At 35.3% G+C, this 27276-nt stretch overlaps 2 protein-coding genes and 1 long non-coding RNA gene across 11 annotated transcripts in view; 2 read left to right on the top strand and 1 right to left on the bottom strand.

Moving 5' to 3' along the window:
- LOC118764959 overlaps nt 1-6013 on the top strand; it is a 7351-nt gene extending 1338 nt beyond the window's left edge. For both annotated transcript variants that reach the window (XR_005000799.1, XR_005000800.1), the window contains exons 2-3: nt 2294-2450; nt 5707-6013. This is a non-coding gene — a long non-coding RNA (uncharacterized LOC118764959). The remainder of the gene's footprint in view (nt 1-2293; nt 2451-5706) is intronic.
- Nucleotides 6014-15868: 9855 nt separating this feature from the next.
- Nucleotides 15869-26693, bottom strand: LOC115216757 (CCA tRNA nucleotidyltransferase 1, mitochondrial). 2 transcript variants are annotated; one of them, XM_029786319.2, is made up of 2 exons: nt 26541-26693; nt 15869-17342 (listed from the first exon to the last, which is right to left on the bottom strand). In XM_029786319.2, exon 2 carries the CDS (start codon nt 17260-17262, stop codon nt 15910-15912), a length of 1353 nt encoding a protein of 450 aa, XP_029642179.1. In that variant the 5' UTR covers nt 17263-17342; nt 26541-26693; the 3' UTR covers nt 15869-15909. The 2 variants fall into 2 exon arrangements, with proteins under 2 accessions (XP_029642179.1, XP_029642178.1); XM_029786318.2 differs by lacking the exon at nt 26541-26693 and adding an exon at nt 24791-24927.
- Nucleotides 25182-27276, top strand: part of LOC115216756 (golgin subfamily A member 4) — a 158989-nt gene continuing 156894 nt past the window's right edge. For all 7 annotated transcript variants that reach the window (XM_029786316.2, XM_029786315.2, XM_029786314.2 and 4 more), the window contains exon 1: nt 25182-25413. In XM_029786316.2, coding sequence (XP_029642176.1) covers nt 25333-25413 — 81 coding nt within the window. In that variant the 5' untranslated portion in view covers nt 25182-25332. The remainder of the gene's footprint in view (nt 25414-27276) is intronic.

Raw genomic sequence — 27276 nt, 5'->3', positions numbered from 1 at the left:
CAATTATTTTTACGCTTTTTAACCCCCCCCCCCGCCGTTATTCTCATTCACTCGTTATTACTTTCTCTCTCTCTCTCTCTCTCTCTCTCTCTATATATATATATATATATATAATATTAGTTATCGCCATACTAATATGGCATTCTTATAAAAATAAGAATGCCATATTAGTATGGCGATAACTAATATTTTCCGGGAACGCTGCCGTTGTTCTCTTTTAGAGAGACTTAGTAATTTTAATATTTCTATTATATATATATATATACATATATATACACATATACACACACACGCACATATACATACATACATATATATATATATATTATATATATATATATATATATATATATAGTTGTGAATTTTCCGAAGTCCTCTCCCTATCCCTTGGAAAAGATTTTACCCACAAATTTCTTTATAATCGTATTGTATGCCGTTTGAAAGGTATTTCTATAAAATTTCATTGAAAAAAAAAAAAAATATATATATATAAGTAGGAAACGAATATGAAAGAAAAAAAAATGCGCGCAAAGCAACGGGAGGGTAGGGAGAGGACCTCGAAAAATTCACAAGATCCGAGTTTTTCCCTCATAACTTTTAGGAAAATGGAGTTTTTTCAATGAAATTTTATAGAAATACCTTTCAAACGGCATACATTACGACCATAAAGTAATTTGTGGGGGAGAGGACTTTCGGAAAATTTCCAAGAGCCGAATTTTCTTCATTATATTCCGAAATCACATTCAACTTTCTACAGATACCCTAGCGTAGTACTACTACACTACGAAGTGTTTATTTCTACCCGCTTTCAATAATTTTTAATGTTTTGGCTTCAGTTTTGCTTCATTTTATCTTCAATTATTTTTACGCTTTTTACCCCCCCCCCCCGCCGTTATTCTCATTCACTCGTTATTACTTTCTCTCTCTCTCTCTCTCTCTCTCTCTCTCTCTCTCTCTAGCTATATATATATATATATATATATATAATATTAGTTATCGCCATACTAATATGGCATTCTTATAAAAATAAGAATGCCATATTAGTATGGCGATAACTAATATTTTCCGGGAACGCTGCCGTTGTTCTCTTTTAGAGAGACTTAGTAATTTTAATATTTCTATTATATATATATATATACATATATATACACATATACACACACACGCACATATACATACATACATACATATATATATATATATATATATATATATAGTTGTGAATTTTCCGAAGTCCTCTCCCTATCCCTTGGAAAAGATTTTACCCACAAATTTCTTTATAATCGTATTGTATGCCGTTTGAAAGGTATTTCTATAAAATTTCATTGAAAAAAAAAAAAACCATTTTCCTAAAAGTTATGAGGGAAAAACTCGGATCTTGTGAATTTTCCGAGGTCCTCTCCCTATCCTCCCGTTGCTTTGCGCGCATTTTTTTTTTTTTTTTTCATATTCGTTTCCTACACATTTTTTTTTTCACCAATTGCACTATGTTTTTCTGATTTTCGTTTCCGGATCAAGTTGTAAACAATAACATTAACCGAAGTGGTTTTTAGGTATCATTATTAATTATGTTATTGTTCTGCACGTTAATCAGTATTAATTTGTTACTAAAAGTACTGTTTCTTGAACTTCCTCTTATTTCTTGTAAGAGATACAACAGCTATCGCTAAACAGATTTGTCATGTCAGATTTGCCTCGTGGCCCCGACAGACAAAATGGAAAAGGCGTTGCCCCGGGGGAGGATGAAGGAGACGCTCTGAAACAGCCACTCTGATTCCCAGGGCTCGCACATGCGGAGAGACATCTCTACCCCTATAGCAGTGAGAAGAGATGAAATCCGGGAGCCAAGATTCCTGAAATCTCCATTGCCACAGGCTCGGCCAAAAATCACAGGCTCGGCCAAAAAGGAGATTAAACTGAATGGAAAATTTTCTAACTCTAAATTTTTGTTATGCATTTTGTTCTGTTGGAGATAAATATTGCAAGCAGTAAATAGTTTTTATCTGTCAATCAAACTGGTGAGAGACGTGTATTTAGGAAAAAAAAAAAGAAAAAAAAGTAATCATTCGAAAGACTTTATGTTATTTCTTCCACAGACATCAAATCATGATGGGTATGCGAAGTGTTTCAGATTAGAAATTTTGAAGTAGATCATCTTTGATAATTATTAACTTCTGTTAAGTTTCTTCGAATTCTCAACAGCTTTTCCCTCCCTTTCAGTAATAACTAATGTATTGGGAAGACGTTTTTTACAATTTCTTCGAAGCAATTTTTTTTTTCTTTGCATGGTCAGTTACAGGGATGCTGCTTAGAGAATGTTGTTTGACGCATAACTTAAGAAGGTAATTGTTTTGCCTAAACAACCCACTTCAGTAACATCGCTGTCGCTGAAAATACAACAAACCGAATCAGAAAACAAATATGCTTCATATTCTCTCCAATAATACCAGGTAAGTCTTTTTATTTAATTCGAAAGACTTCGGTTACAAAAGAGAGTATATAGACAATGATAATCATTAAAACTGGAAGAGTGAGTGTCAGTTCAGAGCCTGTAAAAATAAGGGGTTAGGATGGGCCGAGAGAAGGAATATTAGACTTTTAGAAAAGGAGCTTTATTATTATTATTTTTCAAAAATTTGTTATATGGAGACATTTCCTTTGTTATGAGATCGTATTAGGGGAAAGTTAAGATAGCTGTCACTTCTCTAATTCGAAATCTCACTGTGTGCTTTGAAGGAATACAAGATATCAATGTTATTACTAGAAATGTTGTACGATCCAGTTTCCAAAGATGCTAGTGTACTAACATCAATATAGTAATGATGTTATTATTCCTATTAGTAACAAGGATTCGTTACAGTGACTAAAGACTATACATTTTGTGAACGGGTATAGTAATTAACTTACAGAATATTTCTAAATTGATGGATGCCGTGGATTGGAAGGCAAAATCAATAATGAGGGTACAGAGTAAGTTGATTACACCGACTCCCATGTTCGACTTATACTCATTTTATCGAACCCGAAATAACGGGAAAAGTCGACCGCGCCGGAATGTGAACTCAAGAACGTAAAGCCAGAACTACCATTAAGCATTTTATCCGGCGTGCTTTTACCTTTCAGATTTTTTTCTACAATAGAAACAAGATAGCAAAAGTGGGGTGGCAAGCCATGTGAGATAGGCGGTGGGGGACAATACAACGCAAGAGACGTTTGACTATTAACCCGATGAAAGTGGGCTGGGCTTAGATCTGTAGGCGTGTAAAGGGCATGTACTACTAAAGTATTTCATCATTGACTTTTAAAGAATCTGTACGAAACTAAGAATAATTGTGTGTTAAATTGTAAAATTCGGTGCTGATTGGGACTGTAAATTGTGACTGACGGTTTAGTTTCTTGTTCGTTGACTCGCGATACTAAAGGAAAAGATCCAATTATCTATATACATACGAGTTCGAGTTATACATGGATGCAAATTGTCTACATGCTTAGCTCGTATTATACACCTCTTTGGGTTTCTAAACAAATTTTCATCTTTCTGTCTCTGTCCCCCCCTCTCTCTCTCTCTCAGTACATACGTATGTATGCGTACACATACGTATTTTTAAAGATTTTATTTGTTTTAGTCATTTGACTGCGGCCATGCTGGAGCACCGCCTTTAGTCGAGCAAATCGACCCCAAGTCTTATTCTTGGTAAGCCTAGTACTTATACGTATATATATATACGTATATATAGACACATAACTAAATATATATATATACACATAAATACGTATACACACACACATATGTAAAGGAGATGTGTGCAAAATTGCTACCTGGGGCAAAATGAGTAACTTCGCATTTCTCGTTTGTTTCTCTCTCAATCTGTTAGAAACCATGGCATTGAAAATATTGCATCATCATTTTGTACTGTTGCATCATCTTTTGAAGCAAAAAGTGGTCAGCGTAGTCGTTGTTGAAGATGAATGTTTGAAACCTAATTGTGTGGCACGTACATTTTTTCAGGAAATATTTCCTCAAATTTTGATTCGATCCTAATTGAGGTTGCTAATAAAATAATTTAAATAATTTTTGGTGTTTAACAACCAATATTCTTTTCTCTTTGGAATTCCTTGTCAATTTTTTCCCACACTGTCTAATTTGATAATTTTCAAAAAAAAAAAGAAAAAAAAAAGGCCTTAATGGGGCAAAATGAGTAATGGCTAAAATCAATAATTTTTTCCGTTTGATTTGTGTGGTACACACACACAAACGCACATATATATATATATATATATATATATATAAACATATACAGGGGTTGGACAAAATAACGGAAACACCTTAAAATTTCAAATAAATATATTTTAATATGGGGTAGAGCCACCTTTGGCAGTAATTACAGCTTGAATTCTTTGAGGAAGAATATATGTATATATAAAGCTGTGGTCATGTATTTGAAACCTCCGACGATATGTGATATTTGGTCAATGAGGCAGTTTGATGCCACTGTCCTCTCAGGCATTTTGGAAGGATATTTGATGATCTGTGGGCCCAAAATTACATGAAAATATATTTGAAGTACTAAACAGTAAATTTATTTAATAAAATCGCCAGTGGCTTCAACCACAGCCTTCAGATGACTTCAGAATTTTCTGCAACTCTTCTGGATGGTCTCCTTGCTTAAGTCGGTGAATGCTGCTATAATCCTTGGTCAGGACGCCATGATAGATCGTTAGCTCCTACACGCATTTTTTTTCTCTCCTTGTTTTTTTCTGTGTATCTTTCTGTCGAAGAGCATAGGCTCGAAATGTAAAAGACTTTTTCTATTTCTGTTCCTGAGCGCTATACTAATACATTTGTTTGTTTGTACTCCACTTGCCTTCGTCTTTTGTTTATTTTCGTAAACTTTCTTGTTATAATAATCCTTGCCTTCAGTTCATCTTTGGTGTTACAAGGTGTTTTGTTGGTCTTGTGCTCAACTGCACCCCACACATATTAATCAAGGGGGTTGAAGTCTGGGGAGTTAGGTAACCAGATGTTAGAGGTGATGTGGTTGCGGAAATTGTCTGACAGCCATGGCTGTGGTGTGTTGAAGTTTGCATCTTGAGCACATTTCCTGGTTCAGTCCCAGTATTTTCTGCTTTTCTGTGTTTTCTGCTATGGCCTGAGGCTGATCAAAAGCCTTGTGTGTTGATTTGGTACCCACCCACATATCATCTCTCTTTCTTTCATCCTTCCCTCGTCTACAGTATTATTGCTCTTGTGCTGCTGCTAGTATGCCATATATGCACATCATCATTTTAACATCCACTTTTCCATGTTCACATGGGTAAGATGGTGTTTACTAGTTTTTTTACAACAAACTGCTCTTCATGTTACCAACTCTCACCTATTTCCAAGCAAGCTCATATTTCCCCATGGCCAAATGTGTTTTCATTGAATATTGGAAGTAAATAATCTTCATTTACAACAATCAGAGAATGTCAAAACAAGGAGACATAAGCATGCATCACACATATATAATGACTGGCTTCTCACTGTTTACCAAATCCACTCATGGTCTGAGACTATAGTAGAAGACACCTGCCCAAGGTGTCACACAGTGGGACTGAACCATGTGGTTGTGAAATAAACTTCTTAACCATAGAATCATGTCTGCACCTTGCTTATTGTCATTTTAAAATATTAAACTTATATATATTTTTTTTTTTCATTTCCAGGTTTTTTTAAAAATAAGAATCTCAAAGAAAAGCAACTCATTTATATGGTGATAATATTCAAAACTTTGAAGATAATTCAAGTTGTCTATCTTTGTATAGTCTAACGGAAGAAATGAAATGGTGTGGTTGTAATCTTTGGCATAAGAGTAATACCGCTTTACAGAAGAGTTTTCTGACCACCAAACAAACTGTCTGTTACATAGTGTCCAATAAACATTTTGATATTTTGATAAATTTGTTCTTCCAAGAATACGCTATGGATTAATTTGTCTTTCAAGCCAATGTGTATTTTGATGAATATGCTTTTCATGATTATTTCTGGACTTATATTTTAGATAATGCTTTACTCTATAAATGGTCCTCATCTTTGTATGTACAATGGGTATTACATATATGTAAGATAAAATAATATGCTCATACTTACCTGAACATAATTTTCTATATTTTTGTATTTCTTTCAGGAATATATTTTAGACACTGCTCTGCCCTATAAATGGTCCCCGTGTTAATATATATATAACGGGTATCATTTATATAGGGTGTAGGAATGTCTTTATGCACAACTTCCTGAAATGCATCAATTGTTCAATGTTTTATAATCACATACATGCAAATACATACACATGTACATACTTACTTCCATTTGTTTCAGGTAGAGGTTGTGGCCATGCTGGGGCACCACCATTGTTGTGCTTGTTAGTTTATTTATTTCCATGATCTCTCTGTGTATAATTTTAGTGAATGCAAGAGTTGGAAATACTGCTTTTATTTGCATTTTTTACCATGATGTAGGGTCATCTATTATCTTAGATAAACATTTGACTGTTTTTTTAATACATCCTCATCTATGCTTTGTAGTTCTGAGCTTTTTTTTGTTTTTTTGGTAAGGTACTGAAAAGTCATGAGCCCTTGAACCTTAAGTTGTTACTATATTTGGGTCCTTACTCCAGATGGAGAGATTAGATTTTTCTTACTATGTAACAATGTTCAGTTTAGGGGTTGGTATAAGCAACCCCCTCCAGGGTCTAATGCCTAACTTTATATTAACTTATCTTTTGCACTCAGGCAATCTTCTCTGTGTAACAGCATTGGATTGCCTTGAGCACTGAGGTACTCTGCTTAACATTGATGTCCCCTCAGAGAGAGTACCATTTACTGCAACCACCTGACTCCTATTTTTAAAGTCATGCATTTACTCCCCTAGTTTATCAACTATCTCAAGATCATGCAGTCTGAAACAACTTTCTGTGATCAACTTTATTAAAAAGCTTTGACAAAGTTGAGATATATCACATCCACATTTAAATAAATGAGCAGTTATTTCAGTACACAGACATGCAGTAATAACTGCATAAGGCAAACTCCCTCCTCAATGACAGCTGTGCTGCATGTCAGTGAGTAAACCACTTTCTTCTCAGAATGTAATCACATTCCTTCTGACAATGCATTCCTTAACTTTACCGATATGTAAGATCAGTGAGATAGACCTGAAACTTTTAGTATCTGCTTTGCAAGGAGTCATTTTCCCAAACAGTGGTCCTTTCTAGTAACACTTGAAGCAAATTATTTCACAAATTTGCAGAAAGGATTCATTGCCCTTACTTCCTTTTCTATTTTATTGAAGAGTCTGAGTCTCTTTTCAATCTCTAAAAGTGGTTTTTTGAAGTGGGATTTTTCAATGTTATTAAGTTCTTTATCTAAATGGTTTGAGACTATTATTATTTGTCTCATAAAGACTCCTGTGTCTCTAGGAATAATTCTTGTGGGATTACTATGCACTCCCACATTCTGGTAAACAGGGTAGTAGTTTTTCCTGTATTTTCTATCCTCCATGTTTATAGATGTCAGCAGGAATTGCATAAGACCCATGAACTTTACCATTGGCTAATCATTTGATAGCCCTTTGAATTTCACCAAGTGACTCACACAATTAGTAGTTAGCAGTCACCTGAGGTAGCTGGTTTTTTGCCTCTATATCCATATGAGATGATTTAAAATGGCATCAAAGTGTTTTGTCCATTGCTGATGTTTTGGTGAAAACCCATATTGTACTTCACTCCTGAAAAACCTCCAATAAAATTGCAAAAAGATCATAAATAAAATGTTATTGAAATGATTTTCAGTCAAATATATCATTATCAATGTATCACACAGAAATATATTTTTGTTTGATCATCTGTAGTATAGTATAGAATTTTCAAAGGTCAAAACCATAAGGTCAAAGAAAAAAACTAAAAATACAAAAAACACAGCAGTAGTTTCTTAGGGTAATGCCCTCTTAATGAATGCATGTATGCAATTTTCGTAAATAAGTGACAATATCAAATACAGTGAAAATTTCTGAGGTAAGTTGAGTTTACATTTTATAGAAGTTTGATGAAGATAGGCCTTGATTATATATAGCAATAAAGTGTTGAATCTACCTTTACATGTCTTTGTATATCTTTTTTTATCTTGTCACTGCATAAATTCAAATTAGCTGCAAAATGTAATTATTATTCCTGTTTATTTCCAGCAATTGTTGTCTCATTCTCTTGTGGCCCACAGCATGACTCATGCAGTAAAAAAACAATGATAAAAATTAACATTTCCCTCTCCCTATACATATTTCCCAATAATTTCTTTCCTTCTCTTCATCCATGTATTGTCTTTGTGTGTAGCGGATGTGCAGGTATAAAAGACACTAAGGATGTACAAGAAATAGACTTCCTCAAATGCCCAAGAGGATCTTTAGAGGTAGTAGATAGGCCATAAAGACATGTCCTTTATGTTCATGCCCACCCTCTACACACAATCTACACCTAAACAAACCTCCCCCACAACTCATCTTCCCAGCATCCCCTTCTTTCCACCTGCTGCATACCTCCCCTCATTTACTTACCTGCACACAATATAATCACTTACCCACAACATATCCTCCTAATACCTTCTGTCTGTTCCCATCTCACCTTTTGCAATCTCATGAACCCACTCACCCTCTCCAATTCCCACTTTTTGTTCACTCACCCACCCCTTCCCTTCACATCTTTTTTCTTGCCTCTCTCTCCACACTCTCCCCACCTGAGATAGCCGTGTTTTCCCCTCTAATGTATGACTCCTTTTTGCTGTCCCTCCCCAACTTCAGATGAAGGCTCTTGTCTTGCAACTTATTTGGTGACTTCACTGCTGTTGGTACTGTGTGAAAAGCATCCAGTATGCTCTGTAATGTGGTTAGCATTATGAAGAGCACTCAGCCATAGAAACCATGCCAAGGTAAACCATAGAGCTTGGTGCAGTCTTCTGACTTGCCAGTTCTTTTCAAACCATACAACTCATGCCTGCATGGAAAACAGATGTTAAAGGACAATGATATGTCTGTATATCCCATACCTTCATTTCTTTTACCTTCTTTATTTATCTATCTATCTGTCTGTCTGCCTATCTATCTATCACTCCCCCCCTATCTCTCTCTCTATATATATATATATACATACATACATATATATACATACACACACACATTATATATATATATATATATATATTTATATATACATACATACATACATATATATACATATATATATATACAGGACCGGATTTAACTCTAAGAGGGCCAGGGACATTTCAAGTTCAGTGGGCCCCTCAGAAACAAGACTGAAAATTAATGAAATCACCAGATTTAGGTCTCAAAACCTGTATATTACCTGTAATTGAATTTGACAAGTTAGCAGAGAAAGTTTAAACACATCTATTCATGCAAAATTTTGTCATCTAATTACAGCAAGTTTTACCAACTTACTGCTGTGTACTACTTCAATACCTACAAAAAGTCTTTCTTTCTGCATTTGACATTTAAAAATTCTTTAAGGAATTCTTCAAACTGTATTTTCTTTCAGAGCACTTAGTCTTTCATGGGTCATCATGGTCCTCAGGTAATTCTTTATCAGACCCAATTTACTGAATGACCTCTCTCCTGAACAATTTGTGATCATTAAGTTCAAAAATATTCCAAGAGCTACATCAACATAAGGAAAGGTTTGAGCAAGCCCTTCCTTATGGATTAAAAGTGCCTGCTGTTTTACATGACCGGAGCTTACAAAAAGCTGCAAACTGTACAATTTCTTCTTTGAATACCTCATTCTTATTTCTGCATCAGGTAAACTACATAATTCCGCTATGACTTTAGATTTGTCATGCACTGATTGCTTTTTTTGTAAGGCAACAGACAACTTCTTTCTTTTTCTCCAATACCTCAAACCACACAATCACATTAGTCAGCAGAATAAACACATAAGTCTATAGAAACTTGACAATTCTTAGTATTCTTCCCTTCTGTTTTAAGGTTAACTACACACTTAGAAACCTCACCCCCTCCTATTCCTTTTTCTGTACCCATCCCTTAGTGCCATTCTAACATATCACTCCACTTCGCACACATTCATTACTTACATTCTTATCTCTTCCTACCCCTCCTCTATGCCTCTCCTACCCCCTCATAATATCTTGTCTACCAGCTAACACTCCTTTTTCACTTCCTTTCACTCTTTTTTTCTCATTTTCTTTTCCTCTTTCTTTCTTCTTTTCTCACCTTTTCTTTTGACCTCTCTCCTCATTTTAACATACACATCTCTTCTCCCTCATCTATCCATTTAATACTGCTACTACATTCTCAAATTTTCATTCACACCACAAGATCCCTTTGAATGAACAGCACATGGAATCTATGTCTCCACACTTTCCACTTGTAATGAGAAAATATGAACTCCTATTGGAATTAACATACCATAGACAAGAAGCATTTCTACCACTAGTACACACCACTTTCCTTGGAGAATGGAACTGCAGCTATAACATCTTTATATATTTTTATTTTTACATTCATTCTCCTATTTCCCTATATACTCCTTATTTCCTTCCTTTTCCAAAATAACTCCTTATATTGAGCTCTAATACTTCCCTCGATTTAATTATCTCACAGAAAGAGTTGTAAGACTAACTTTCTCTTTATAAATGTCCTGAAAATTCCACACAATCTTGGCTTTGTTGTCTCATTTTATTTAACACACACACACATTATAATGGAATAATTACTATGAAGCAGTGTGTAGAATATATTGTATAAAGGATTGTGGGTAAGGCCAAAGCAATGCGAAGTAAATGCAAGGTAAATCACAAGAAAACAAATATGTGAATTAATGTAGACTTACCTTGTATTCAATATTTCGGGGCTATGACCCCATTTTCAAGAAAATAAAACCCGAAATATTGAATACATGGTAAGTCTACATTAATTCATATATTTGTTTTTTTTGTTATTTACTTTGCCTTGTCTTAGCCTTATCCATGATCCTTTATACAATATACATACATATACACACACACATATATATACATATATCTCTTTCTCTCTTTTACTTGTTTCATTCATTTTGACTGCGGCCATGCTGGAGAACCGCCTTTAATTGAGCAACTCGACCCTAGGACTTATTCTTTGTAAGCCCAGTACTTATTCTATTGGTCTCTTTTGCTGAACCGCTAAGTGACGGGGGACATAAACGCACCAGCATCGGTTGTCAAGCAATGCTAGGGGGATAAACACAGACACACAAACATACACGCACATATATATATAGATATATACGACGGGCTTTTTTCAGTTTCCGTCTACCAAATCCACTCACAAGGCTTTGGTCGGCCCGAGGCTATAGTAGAGGACACTTGCCCAAGGTGCCACGTAGACATACATATATATAGATATACATATATACACACACATATATATATACATATATATATACACACACACGCATATATATATATACATACATACATACATACATATATACATTAAATAGTAAAGCACTAAGGTCGGGTAGGGGATATAGCTATTGTGTACAAACAATACTTGAAGACAAATATGCACTTACTAAAGTAAACAGATTTTTACTCCAGTTGTGTGTACAATTACAAATGGCCAACTGAATATATGAGTCCTCAAGGTTGCATATGGGTGTACAAACATTACACCCAATGTACTGCACCAAACAGACTCCAGTATTGCAGGTTCTGAATAAATTGTATGACATACATGTGTACATATTGTTGCTATTATGCAGAAATATTGTAAGTTCAAAATGTTGGTTTTTCAGAAAACGAAAAAATAATTTCATCATTCCATTTCTGTTTACATTAGGAACAGTTTCAGCTTAACAATAACACCTTGCTGGGTCCATAAAATCATAACTCCATGCGTGATATTTTTAGTCAGAAATATTTTTGTAAAAAAGTTGCATGTGGGGCTTACTACACTTTTGAAAAATGCTAAACTGTTGCATTGCACTTTAATAATTATCATCCGAAGCAGCCGGAGATATGATAGTTTGACCAAAAAAACCAGTTGTTGCAAGCAAAATTAAATAGTGAAAAAATGCATTTGGCCAAATTTCAACATACAGCAATTTAAAATAATAGCAATGATATATATATATATATAATATATATATATATATATAATATAATATAATATAAAATAATATAATATAATATAAAATAAAATAAAATAATATAATATATATATGTATATATATATATATATAATATATATATATATATATATCATCATCGTCGTCGTTTAGTGTCTGTTTTCCATGCTAGCATGGGTTGGACGGTTCTACTGGGGTCTGTGAAGCCAGAAGGCTTCATCAGGCCCAGTCAAATCTGGCAGTGTTTCTACGGCTGGATGCCCTTCCTAACGCCAACCACTCCGTGAGTGTAGTGGGTGCTTTTTACGTGCCACCCGCTCAGGTGCCAGACAGAGCTGGCAAACGGCCACGAACGGATGGTGCTTTTTATGTGCCACCGGCACGAGGGCCAGGCGAGGCTGGCAACGGACACGAAACGGGGCGGTGCTGGCAACGGTCGCGAAACGGAAGGTTCTCTTACATGCCACCGGCACTGGTAACACATCTGCAATTCCATTGATCGATTTCCATTCTGATCCTCACTTGCCTCAACGGGTCTTCACAAGTAGAGTTTCGACATGCCACTGGCACTGGTAACATATCTGCAATTTCCATTGATCGATTTCGATTCTGATCCTCACTTGCCTCAACAGGTCTTCACAAGTAGAGTTTTGTGTCCCAAGAAGGGAAGGTATGCATACGTAGGCTGGCTCCGTCCCAAGTAGAAAGCCACGGGTTATGGACTCACTTGTCCTGCCGGGTCTTCTTGCGCACAGCACACTTCCAGAGGACTCGGTCTCTAGTCATTTCCTCAGTGAGACCTAAAGTTCGAAGGTCGTGCTTCACCACCTCGTCCCAGGTTTTCCTGGGTCTGCCTCTTCCACAGGTTCCCTCAACCGCTAGGGTGTGGCACTTTTTCACACAACTATCTTCATCCATTCTCGCCACATGACCATACCAGCGCAAACGTCTCTCTTGCACACCACAACTGATGCTTCTTAGGTCCAGCTTTTCTTTCAAGGTACTTACACTCTGTCGATTATGAACACTGACATTACACATCCATCGGAGCATACTGGCTTCATTTCTTGCGAGCTTACGCATATCCTCAGCAGTCACGGCCCATGTTTCACTGCCATGTAGCATGGCTGTTCATACACACGCATCATACAGTCTGCCTTTCACTCTGTGCGAGAGGCCTTTTGTCACCAGCAGAGGTAAGAGCTCTCTGAGCTCAAAGATTACTTTGGTCAAACAAAACTCACTCTCAGAAATAGACTAATTATTCATTGTCAACAAATAAAAAATACAAGACCCTAGTACTAGACAGACCCCACTGAGTGGACACATAGACATATGTGTGAAAAATAAGTCTCCCAAATTTTAAGTCTTCCTACTTTACCTTCGTTCAGTCAATACCACAGATCAAGCACAGATAAACAAAGAAAACATATCCAAACAAAAATGCAAATCAAAACTGAATGGACTTTAACAACCTACATTCACCAACAACTATTCACACACAAACTTATTCTGACACTTGACATGATCTTTTGGACACAATCATGATCTTTCCTCATATGATGCACAAAATTAGAGGAGAATGAAATTTAATACCTGCATACAAATCATAACTATTCAGCCACTGGGCTAAATAGAAACAACTCATCCCACTCTACCACTGGACAGATTAAATTTAGAGAGCCTTGATTGCTTTGGACTGTCACCAGACACATTCACTCAACCATGTTAGTCTTAATTTTCTGTGCAAAATATATTGTTAGATGATATTAAAACCTACAAAAATTTCTAAGCCTAATCATCCTAGATCGTCCTCTACCACACATGACAGATTAAATTCAAACAGCCTTAATCATTTGGGACTATCACAGGGCATGTTCACTCAACTGTGACAACTTTAACATAGAGCACCCAACGTATTGTCACATGATATTTAAAAATGGGCATAATGAGGAACTTACAAAAATTTCTAAAACTAATCATGTGGTTATCCTTTGCCAATCAAATCATATCTAAAACAAATACTGATTTGAGTCATGTTCTCTATAAAAACAAGGGAATTTTTGAACTCCAATCAAAAGTAAGACAATTGCAGAATATTTCCACGTCTTTCTATCTCAAACATCAGAAAAAACTGTGAAACTGGTTAAGTCTTTAAAACTTTTAAAATAAAAAATCTAAACAAATTCCAGTTCATTCTCAACTTCTTTTTCTATATTTCTACCTGTGTGGAATAAAATAACTTTGTTTTATATATATATATGTAGGTCCCTGGTTGAGTCGGGGTAAACCACAGTTATGTATTGAGTACCTTATTTATATATATATATATATATATATATATATATATATATATATATATATATTCCCTTCTGTCCGGCACTAGTCGCCATGATAGATCGTTAGCCACTACACACATTTTTTTTCTCTTGTTGTTTCTCTCCTTGTTTTTTTCTGTGTCCCTTTCTGTAGAAGAGCGTAGGCTCGAAACATAAAAGACTTTTTCTATTCCTGAGCGTTATACTAATACATCTGTTTGTTTTGTACACCACCTGTCTTCGTCTTTTTTTTTTCGTAAATTCTCCCCATATATATATATATATATATATATATATATATATATATATATATATAAATATATATATGTATGTATGTATAATGGTTTGTATGTTGGTTAGAAGATTAGAAGCATTGTGTGTTCAATTCATAATTATATATATATATATATATATATTTAGTTTTGGGATTTGATTTACAAGAGTCTTTATATGAGTTCATGTGCTGAAGCATATTCTGTTGTGTCTGGGAAGAGTCATCTTCTTTTTGTGCCTTATAATGTAACATACTCACCAGTAAAATTTCCACTTATTTCTTATTTTTATTTTCCTAAAATTTTTGTTGCATTTTGCAACCTTTTCAATAGTCTTGACTCTGTCCGTTATTTACACTGTGTTCCTTTTTGTTTGTTTGTGTGCATGTGTGTGGGTCAGCGTGTGTGTGTGTGCCTGTGCATGCATGCATGCATGTATGTATGTGTGTATGTATGTGTGTGTATGTATATGTGTATGCATTCATATGTATATATGTATGTGTGTGCATCTGTATGTATGTATTCTACAAATTCATGTGTCTGCAGGTCCATGTTTATCCATGTATGTGTGTGCATGAGTGTGTGTTTGTATATGTATATATGTGTGTGCATCTGTATGCATATATTCTGCATATTCATGTGCTTGCATGTCCATATTTGTGTATTTTCTATGTATGTATGTGTGTGTGAGCATGTGTTTGTATATGAATGCACCTCTGTCTGGTATTATATTTGAATATATTCAAGTTAGACAACCAAAGATTCACAAAATCTTGGATTATAGATAGTATTTCCTCACAGTACTTGGAATTTGAAAATGTTAAAAAACACAACAGTTTAGTGAATTTTTTAATATAAAGAAGCTTGAAATAGCAATTCGTATATCATAAAATTGTTTAGAATATATATTTTTGGTAAATATTGACCAAAGGAAATTTTGTGACACAATCCTCGACTGTCTCACAAATTTGTATAAATAGAAAATATATAAAAGTATTAGCAAAGAAAGAGAAATATTTCTTACATATAATAATCCAATATTAACTTTACTAAGCAAGAATTCTAAATATAAATTATATAACACCAAGATAATGATGAAGAAATAAAGAACAGTATAACAATTTTATTTATTTATCAAGAAGAAAATATCTACAATAATTTAGTTTTACTTTCAGAGCCTGATACATATTTCTCACCCAACCTCAACAATTCTTCTTTTGTTAGGATATAATCACTTTCTTTCCAAACATCTTTGAGAAAATTTAAAGTTTGATTAAATATAGGGCCTTTAGGAATATTTTGTTTCATTAAATCGTATCCAGACACAGGGAATCTTGGAGGAATCCATTCATTAAATTCTGTAAGCAAGTCCTCTTCACCCAAGTATTTAAAAAGTTCTAAAATACGGCCTTTCAATTTGCTATCACGTCCACTCAAGACCATATCTTTATAATACTTAATAATATTTTCTTTTGATATTTTGTACCGTTCTTCTACTATAAAATTGAGTAAATTCATTTCTTCATTTGACATTTTCACTTTCTGATTTAGCTTCATGACATCTTGGCTATCATACATTAATGTTGACATCAAAGTCATAGGCAACATAGAGAAACCCTTTGTTCGTTTCCAGACTTGATCCACTTCTTCAATATTCACATTTTCTGCATATCCAATATATTTCAAAACCCCTAATTTGGCCATTGTAGCAATAACACTGGTAAAATTGGGACCAGTGATAATTTTTTTCATTTCAACCCAAATTCGTTCTCCTGCAATATCACTTAAACCAACTGCATTCTCTTCAATGGCTTTAAGATCCTCTGGGTTATGCAACCCGTTTTGTGATGAAATCCTTCCCCAAAATCTGAAGTACCGAAGGATTCTGATATAATCTTCTTGAATTCTGGTTGCAGGTTCTCCAACAAAACAAACCCTCCTCTCTTCAAGATCTTTCCGACCATTAAAATAATCATAGAGAATTCCATTAAAATCTAAAAACATGGCATTTATAGTCAAATCCCTTCTACTGGCATCTTGATGCCAGTCTTGTGTAAACTCTACTTTAGCATGACGACCATCTGTTTTCACATCAATCCGTAAAGTTGTGATTTCATAGTTTTCACAATCATTGATCCTTGCCGTGACTGTTCCATGTGATTCTCCTTTCAAATTAATCATTCGGATGTTTTCTTTAGTAAAAAAATCTTTCATCTGTTCAGGAGTTGCAGTTGTAGCAAAATCGATGTCTTCTGGCTTCTTACCTGTCAGTAAATCCCTTACAGCACCACCAGCAATACGCAGTTCATAATTATATTTTTTAAACAAATTAATGAGGGATATCAAATTTGGGTTAAACAAGCTGTAAAATTCAGGTGTATTAACAGTAGATGTTATGAGCTTTCCCATTTTAGGTTGTGTGGTTGGTTTGTAAGTGCCATAAAATGTCTTTTGTATGTGTAGCCTTAACCAACAAGTGGATCTCATCAATAGCAGTTTCATTATTTAAACAAATTTACATTGTAGTAGATTATCATACTTACAATATCATTGTCAAATTTTTCAAATATGACTGCAAAATTCTGCAATTAAAACAAGGAAGAATTAGTGTTGTATGTGATACAAAGTTAATGAATTAATAATTGCCAAGTAAAAAAAAAAAACAAGAAAAAAAACAATACAATGGAATGAAGAAATTTTCCTTAGATCCTTAATAGCTATGTCCTATTTTGGCACTAGTATTGATTAAAACTGAAACAAAAGACACAAAAAAGAACCCCTCAACATATACCTCTATAAATACATATTAATTCAGTTGATCAAACTACTGAATCCACAATGTTGAATGATAGAGATATACCCATTGTGAAGTCTTTTATCTTTTACTTATGATCATGCTAGGGCACTGCCTTGAATAAATTTTAGTCAAATGAATCGACCCTAGTACTTTTTGTTTTTAAAGCTTGGTACTTATTCTATCGATCTCTTTTGCCGAACTGTTAAATTACAGGGATGTAAACACACTAACACCAGTTGGCAAGTGGTGGTGGGGAACAAACACACATACATATGTATATGACAGGCTTCTTTCAGTTTCCGTCTACCAAATCCACTCACAAGGCTTTGGTTGGCCTGAGGCTATAGTAGAAGACACTTGTCACACAGCGAGACCGACCCTGGAACCACATTTTTTTGTTATTTTCAAGGGTTAACTTTATATGGTTCTAAACATGCCCATCATACTTTTTGTACTGCAAGTTTTCTAAGGGATTATACAGGGTTGTGAGGCTTTTAGAAATCCCATGATTATTTAGGAAGTATTTCAACTCAGCATACATTAACCCCTTAGCAATTAGATTACTCTGTTAAATGTAATGCTTATTCATTAACATTGCTTCCGTGCCGGTGGCACGTAATAAGCACCATCCGAACATGGCTGATGCCAGCGCCGCCTTGACTGGCTTCCGTGCCGGTGGCACGTAAAAAGCACCAATCCAATCGTGGCCGCTGCCATCCTCGCCTGGCACATAAAAAGCACCCACTACACTCATGGAGTGGTTGGTGTTAGGAAGGGCATCCAGCTGTAGAAACACTGCCAGATCAGACTTGAGCCTGGTGCAGCCTTCTGGCTTCCCAGATCCCCGGTCGAACCGTCCAACCCATGCTAGCATGGAGAACGGACATTAAACGATGATGATGATGATGATTGTTTAGAATTAATCATGCATTATCTCATGGTTTCAATGATGTGATTAATTATTTTGTAGTCTAAGTATAAGAGGTCAGATCTGACCAGTTTGAACATGAAATAGGTGGAATATTTGGGCCAGATATGATTCATTTAAATGCTAAAGGTTTACAGAGCCACACCTTTCTATTTGAATGAATAAACAATACAATTCTAAAAATAAAAAAAATATATATAAGCTAAGCATTGTTTAACAGTATAAATATTTGTCATTCTTTTGTTATGAGTATATACAATTGTTGAATGTTTATTTTTTTACAGACATTTTATAAATCATTCTATTATCGAATACCTTGTCATGAATGAAAATCAAGTAATTTCACTTGATTCTATTGTTATTTTTACTTGCTCTCTTACTTCTCTTGTTCTCTTCCTATGTATGTATGCATGTGTATATATGTATATGTGTGTATGTATGTATGAATGCCTGTAAGAATACAGACACACACATATTTCTCAAGACAGTCATTAAAGACATTAAATTACCACCTTTAAAATATTACAAAATGGAAAGAAAAGCATTAATTTCTGTTTTGTACATTCATTTAAGAAAACTTATGAAAAAATATTCATTTTCCTCTGCTTAATTTTAATATGTTATCTTCTTTACAATACTACTAATGTGTTTGCATATGGTCAATTGTATGTTGCTCCCAGTAGGGGTCAAGGGTGGAGGCGCAATGGCCCAGTGGTTAGGGCAGCGGACTCGCGGTCATAGGATCGTGGTTTCGATTCCCAGACCAGGCGTTGTGAGTGTTTATTGAGCGAAAACACCTAAAGCTCCATGAGGCTCCGACAGGGGATGGTGGTGATCCCTGCTGTACTCTTTCACCACAACTTTCTCTCACTCTTACTTCCTGTTTCTGTTGTACCTGTATTTCAAAGGGCCGGCCTTGTCACTCTCTGTGTCACGCTGAATATCCCCGAGAACTACGTTAAGGGTACACGTGTCTGTGGAGTGCTCAGCCACTTACACGTTAATTTCACGAGCAGGCTGTTCCGTTGATTCGGATCAACCGGAACCCTCGTCGTCGTAACCGACGGAGTGCTTCCAGGGGTCAAGGATCCATCAGATGTAAAGAATTTTGGTGGTCAATGTCAAATTACTATATCAACATCTCACAAGCATCTCAATTATGAAAATGTAAAATGTGAGTGAAAATACACCAGGCTGGGCTGTAAATGACATTTTCAGACTGTAGGACATGTTTTTTGGTATTGCCATGTGTCACCAACAATGCCAAACAGCTGGAGACTAAGAACTACCATTCTTGGTGTCCAATAATAAATTTGCTGGTGTGCGCAAAGCTTTGTAAAGCTGGAATTTATTAATTAAGAGCATACTGAACAGCAATTATTAAAATAAATTGTACATATATATTTAATATGTTCATGTACACAAATGTGGAAGGCCTATGTTACAGAAACTGTCTAGGAAGAGAAATTCTCCTTATAAGCAATGCGAGTGAAAACAGACTGAACTGGGTTATAGAAGATGTAATTGCACTGTAGGTCCTGTGTTTCTGCATTGTGACATACTTCATTAGCTACAAATCTGAATCTCTTGTTCTTAGCCCACTAAAACCTGCTGTTCTTATATGTAAATAAAAAATAAAATATAAATGTATAGTTTCATTTTAATCATCATGGTTAGTTGCCTTTAGGTTTCCCTATTTTTCTTCATGTATCTGTATTAATTATCGTGATATCACTGCTCATATCCAATTGTAACTTGATATTCACATTAATCATTTTTATGGACACAAATTTTCTTTTCTGAGCCTCACTTAAAATTTTTTTAACAATACATTCTTTCTAGAATTTTTTTTTTGTTGACCCTTCTTTTTTGTTTTGCTATACAATGTGAGCTTTTATGACCAATTTTTCCACAATCAAAACATTTATGATTTTTAAAAGGACAACTACTTCTAAAATGTAAACTGCCGCACCCATAGCAAGGATTTGGCCTTGACATTCGTTTTTCTTTTTCTTTATCCATTTCAGGATGACACACATGTATCTGGGAGCAATCTTTTTCTTCAATTTTATCCATGTCATGCCTTAAATTTATAATATTCTGGCATCCTTCAGTCACTGCCTATAGAGTTAATTTTTGGTCCTGTTCTAATTTTGTTAATGTACAGGAATGTATATCAGCATCTTTTCTTGCTGTTAATTCTTGAACAAAAATTATATATTTGAACAAATCCAGGATTAATTCATTTAATTTGAATTTTTCACACTCTCTGTTAATGACCCCAGCACAGGTGACAAAATCTTCATCATCTTTTTTAACTAGATTTAAACATTGCCAACAAGTATTGAACAGGGAACATTTTTCACTGAAAATTCTCAATAACAAATTAACTGTTTCATCGAAACAAACCTCACCTGGTTTCTTCACCAGAATATAGTTACCAGTATTTTTCGTGTTTAGCAGGTGATAACTTTCTTAAAAATAGTCGCACCTTCTTCTCATCATTCCAATTTTTACATTCTTCTTTGAAGGTTTCTTCATATCTTTGAAAATATGAAGAGAAAATGGTACCTTCTTCTGGGTTATAACTAAATACTCCAATTGAATTTGCTACACCATCTGACAAGAACGAACCTAAAGTATTTTCAGACTTCTTCAACATTACTTCCTGTAACTGTTGATATTGTTGTTGTTGCTATTATAGTTGTAGTTGTAAATTTTAACATCCTACACAAGCTTCGAATATACTGTCACCACTTTTATATCCCGCCACAGGTTGGAATAGATAAATTATGTAGCAGAGGTTTAATCAATATCTTCACATGATGTGCTTTGCGAGACAACCAAAACACTCTCCCCACTACTACTGACTACTACACTTTATAAGAGTTTGCCTAGTCCACTCTCCAGTCTGCCAGGGGGTGTCAATGACGCTCACCACAACAGTACGTTTGGTCAGTTGTTCGCCAAGTTACACCTGTTCAATTGCACAACATCTCAAGTGTCTTCTACTATAGCCCTGAACTAACCAAAGTCATGTAAGGAAATTTGGTGGATAGAAATTGTAAAGTGTGTGTGTGCGTGCAAACACATTTGTGTGAGTGTTCACAAAACTACACTATATGTACCTATATGAATAGGTCCTGCAACTGGTAAAGAAAAAATTTTCACGGAATGGTTAGGGTGACAGTAGCCATTAAACCAGTTTTTACATAAATAAGTACAGTGCCTGGTAATGCTACACAACTGCCGTGATAACTGGTAGGTCTCGATGCTGTAACATCTTGGATCTCACAAAAGTCTGCTCCGAGGCCAGATCAATGACAAGGTGACACTTCTGGCTGTCAATCCTCCATTCACTTGTATGCTGCCAATTACAGTCCTTTTACATCTTCTCAGGGTTAGGGTTTCTTTAAAATATTCGGCTGACGGTGCCCCTTCTAGTTTTCTGAATCTCCTTTCATTACCGTCTTACTATCTTTCTTTCATGTAGAGTAATCAAAACCGAGTTCTCCCTTTTCACCACATGTCCCACACTCTCTCCTAAGCTTGAACTTTTTACGACCATACTGCCTTTGCTCTCTCTTCAGGCTGTAATAATCTTGTGTCTTGTGTCCTGGCTCCCCATAGTGCCAACAATGTATTCCAATCATCTCTTGTTCTTTCTTCTTCAAACAGCTTTCTCTTTTATGTCCAATCTTCTTGCAGTACCAACAACTTCCATTAAATCTTCCTGTTTCATGTACTTGCACCTTCCTTGCTTTAAATCTGGAACTGTAGTCCACCTGGAATCTTCCTGTGCTAGACCTCACATACAACTCAAATTCCAGAGCTCTAGCCAATGCCTCTTGCATAATATTTGACTGTGCTTGTTTCACTTGAACTTTGAGCTCTGCATTACCCAAAGTGTCAATAAACTGCTCTTTCAGTAGAAGAGCCAAAAGTTCCTGGGCAAGCTGTTGTAGTGATTCTCCTCTAGCCCTTATGTGGGTCTGAAATCATACCCTGAACACTTCACTCAGGCACATAGTCCCATATCTTCTCTCTAACACTTAACTAGTGAAGAGTAACAGCTTCTCTCCTCCACAGACAACTGACTCAGTACCTCAAGTGCAGTGCCCTTTAGCAAGCTGAACTGCTCTTTGCCTATCATCCCATCCATTTTGGTCTACCAATAGCTCAAACTGGATACAGTAGTCCTCCCATGACACTTTGCCATCAAATTCTTGTGGCTACTTCTTAACAGGGACTGTACTACTGTAGCCTTGCACTTTTTTGCACCAATTGTTTGGCTACTTAAAGCTGCATAACTTCTTTTCTATCTAATATATTGTGATGAGGTCTTCACCAAAAGATTCTACTCATTGAGTTCTTTTAAAAAGTCATAATTGAAGAATAGTTTTTCTGAGAAATTACAAGGTTGAGATAAAACTGAATTAGTGATAAAGTGTTAAACTGGCAGTAGGTGAGTAAAAGTTGGAAACAGATAAAGAAAAAGTTATGCAGCTTTAAGTGGTGAAAATTAATGATAATTTGCTGTTTCCAACTTTTACTCACCTACTGATATATATATATATAACCCCTTGATTTATAACTACTTTAATAAGTGCTAATGGACAAAACTCTTGGTTCCTTGAGTCACTTTGTAACTTCTACCAAATATTAATTTCAAATTTTGGTATAAGGCCAGCAATTTCAGGGTGATGGGGTAAGTCAGTTACATCAACCCCAGTACTCAACTGGTATTTATTTCATCGACCCTGAAAGGATGAAAGGCAAAATGGATCTCGGTAGATTTTGAACTCAGAATGTAAAGACAGATGATGCCAAAAGCATTTCACCTGGTGTGCTAATGGTTCTTGCAAGCTCGCTGCCAAATATTAATGTGTGGGTGTGTGCACGAGCATTTACATCTATGTTTTGAGTTCTATTTTTCTTGTTTGCATCACAAAACCTATATATATATATATATATATATATATATATATATATTAAATATTAGGGAATAAATCCAAATTTACAGGGAAAAATCAGATTTAGGATTGAATCTAATTTTATAGTAAAATATTATATTATATTAAATTAGAGACAAAACCACTATTATGCAAATCAAACAAAGAAAGACTTAAGCCAATACATAAAATAATTTATATAAATTTAGAAATTTAACAATTATAAATAACCACTACGATCGTTTCATGTCTTATTTCAGCACATCTTTGAGACATTCTTCAGGTGGTTTCAAAACCTTCTTGGCGAGTTTTAAACTATGAACTCATAGTTTAAAACTCGCCAAGAAGGTTTTGAAACCACCTGAAGAATGTCTCAAAGATGTGCTGAAATAAGACATGAAACGATCGTAGTGGTTATTTATAATTGTTAAATTTCTAAATTTATATAAATTATTTTATGTATTGGCTTAAGTCTTTCTTTGTTTGATTTGCATACTAGTGGTTTTGTCTCTAATTTAATATAATATATATATATATATATATATATATATATATAGTTAATCCAAACAAGAAAGCACAAAAAATCACAACAACGTGAGGACGTGGAACAAATATAGTATTATTGGACGCTCAGGAAAGACGGAGGGTTTAACGTTTCGAGCGGAGCTCTTCGTCGGAAACATAGGAGAAGGGAAGACACAGGAAAAAAAATCGCCAACGGTACACACGAGGTCACATTTTATATATATATAATCAAAGTAAGTAACACGATTTTATACACCCTACTTGAAATCCTGTTACTTATTTTGATTTTATTCACCTTACTTCAAGCTGTGCGGATAATACAGGACTGACTTTCTATTTTGGAGATAAAAAATAAAACGCAATATTTTGACAGTACTTTGGACACACACAATAATCGTACTTATTCTCATCTCAAAAAATAACTTCGCATTTTAAATATGAAATCACCACCCACAAAAACAAAAAAAAAAACGAAAAAGGTATGTGTGTGTGTGTGCATGCGTGTAAAGGCAAAATCCTATTTTCCGTTCTTGAAAACAGAAGAATCCGAAGAATTTCATTTTTAATGGGTGTGTCTATTCGATTCGCCCATGGAGCCATTTGAAAGAGTATCGACATCATTACTTTCATTTTGTAATCACAACCCGAAAAAATGTCAATATTTAATTCCGATGTCAAGCAGATCGTGCTATTTTTAGTGATATGTAATTGAAGAGGCGAAGTAATAAAGTTTTAATTATCATGTAAATGCTCACTAACAGCTGAATGTTTTTCCCAAAATAGAAAATCCAAACGTTAAATTAAAAAAATCAAGCAATTTCTTTTTACCTTATTTGACAAGAGTATCGTAGTAGAGTTTGTAAAACTTTGCAGTACTTCCGCTTAAGACAAATTTAACTTATCAACCGGAGTAGACTCCCTTCCGTAATTCTTGTGAATGGTGAGATTGAAAAGTAATGATTTCTGATGCAAGCTGACCCCTCCCCCCTTATTTCACTTTACCCGCAAAATGAAGGTCGGGGACGATATTGGTGATTAAATCACTCTATTTATTGCAGTGAACTCGTAAATTTGAAAATCTAGGTGACCTCCACAATGGGATTTGAACATAGAATTGCAAGGCATTATGTACACCGACACAAAAATTCCGTTTATGTATGATAGTTTTATACGGCGAGTGGTGAGAAAGCGGATGTAAATAAAGGATCGTCTGCTCCGATGATCAGGTGGCCATGATAGCTGAACGCTCGAGCGATTACTTCCGGTGTGCAGCGCATGTCTGTTACAACGTGTCAATATGGAACACCAGGTTATTCTGTGGTACCCATGAAAGAAATTCATACGTATGGTGAAGGAAATTTACCGAGAACATGTTCCGAAAACTGATTAAAAAACTTGAACAGGGAGTTGGAAACTCTAATATACCCCTACCTTTCACGGAAACTGAAAGTGTGAGTAAGAGTACTTGTCTGGTCAATGTATCCATATGAGTGGTTTGTATTCATTCTGGAGTGGGAGTGGTAGTCATATTTTAATTATCATTGAAAGAATGCCCCTGGCTGGTTTGTTTTAAATTCTTTGTTTGCGTCATCAATTTATATATCGTCGGTGATCTTCATACGAAGTTCCTATTAAATTTTAGTTATAAAACGAGATAAGGTTGTGTTTACGAATCGCACGATTTGTTTTGATTGTGACCAGAGTTTTAGACTGAAAGTAAACATAGGTTTATCAAAAAAAAAAAAAATAATAATAATAACCGTATATTAAACATCGCAAGTAAGTAATAATGTGTAAATTGTTACATTTATACAGTATACCAGTTCATTATAAACAAAGCAGAAGGACAATATACAACACATAAGTATTTAAAATACTTCGGCTTAGTAACTTCCTCAATCAATTATGTGTACCCCGTGTACGAACCTAACCGTCTAGTCATTGTAAGTGGGTGTCTTTGTAAAAAATTCCTTCCAGACAACTCGTTAAAATAACCTTAAATAACCGAAAATAAGATGTAAGTGCAGAATTTGTGATAGAGAGTTTTGGAGGTGCTTTGTAATGTAATCGATAATAGTCGCCAGTTGTTCGTATACAATTAGTAGCACGTTACACTTTTCTGTCTCAAACTGGTAACACACATACACACACACAAGGCCTATATATAGTGGTTGACTCTGCTGGTACTTTGGTCTGGGTCCAGAGTGCTAAAGAAGGGCCCATAACTATCTGCCAGGCGTGTCCTCAAAAAAGTAAACAAAAACCTTGCACTTTCCTTTCAATTTTGAGAGGACTCCATCCACAAGGACCCGAAAGCAGTCTTGCCTCGCCGTACGAACTTTCGAAAAGCTGTTTACACATCCGGTATGCTATCTTAGGCTTTATTTGTTGGATCCTTACTTATATAGACAACGATCTCATGCCTTACCCTATCTAGTTGTTAGTCTTGGAGAACATACAACTATAATCCTCAAAATGAAAAGTCATCTCTGATGATCTATCCTGGTTACATTACAGCAAAAACTGCAACCTTCCTCCTCAGGGTCTGTAAATAATTCTGTTCTTATCAGTTACTTACCAAAGTTCACATGAAATTCACAGTTGTGTACTGCTTCCACGTATGGAACGACGTCGCTCCTATACTCACTGATATTTTAACCCATATCCAAAAGAATATCCAACTGAGTGGGTGAGACTCACCAACATATCTGACCAACAGACACACTGTCTCTTCTCTCTGTGCCTAAGTTACTGCTACAACAGTGGTCTCTGCTCCTCTAAACCGGTTATTTGCGTACGAACTTCACTTGACACACCCATCTCTTGTTTCATTACACGCTCTATTTTACCCTTATCACATCAGCTTCAATCATTGTTATCACTTCTTTCATGTTCACATTGTTCTTTATTTCCAAGTTTTCTCTGATTGCTTTTTCTAAATCACCCACTTTCCAGACATGTTAATAGGTTGTGTCTAGGAAGAGATTTGGTTATTAACTTCCACTTAGTAACATTTTCCTTACTACTGTCAGTTTACAAATGATGGCTGCAGTAAATGAATATAGGCATGACTGTGTGGTTAAGAAACATACTTTGTAACCATATGGTTTTGGGTTCAGTCCCACTGCATGACACCTTGGGCAAATGTCTTCTACTATAACCTTCAGTTCAACAAAACCTTGTGAGTAAATTCGATTGACAGAAACTGTAGAAGCCTGTAGTGTGTATTGCGTTGGGATGTAGAAATATATTGATTAGTGTCTGAGGGTCAGTAAGCCCACTGGAAGTGTGTGACCAAGGAATCCCCTTAGCAG

The sequence above is a fragment of the Octopus sinensis genome, linkage group LG10 (assembly GCF_006345805.1).
Source record: "Octopus sinensis linkage group LG10, ASM634580v1, whole genome shotgun sequence".
NCBI lineage: Eukaryota > Metazoa > Mollusca > Cephalopoda > Octopoda > Octopodidae > Octopus > Octopus sinensis.
Note: the sequence above shows the minus strand (reverse complement) of the source record. Positions and strands in the feature narration are given on the sequence as shown.

Bases quoted from the DNA above. Each gene is read 5' to 3' on its own strand.
- LOC115216757 (XM_029786319.2), bottom strand. From the start codon at position 17,262: ATGAAACTGCTATTGATGAGATCCACTTGTTGGTTAAGGCTACACATA.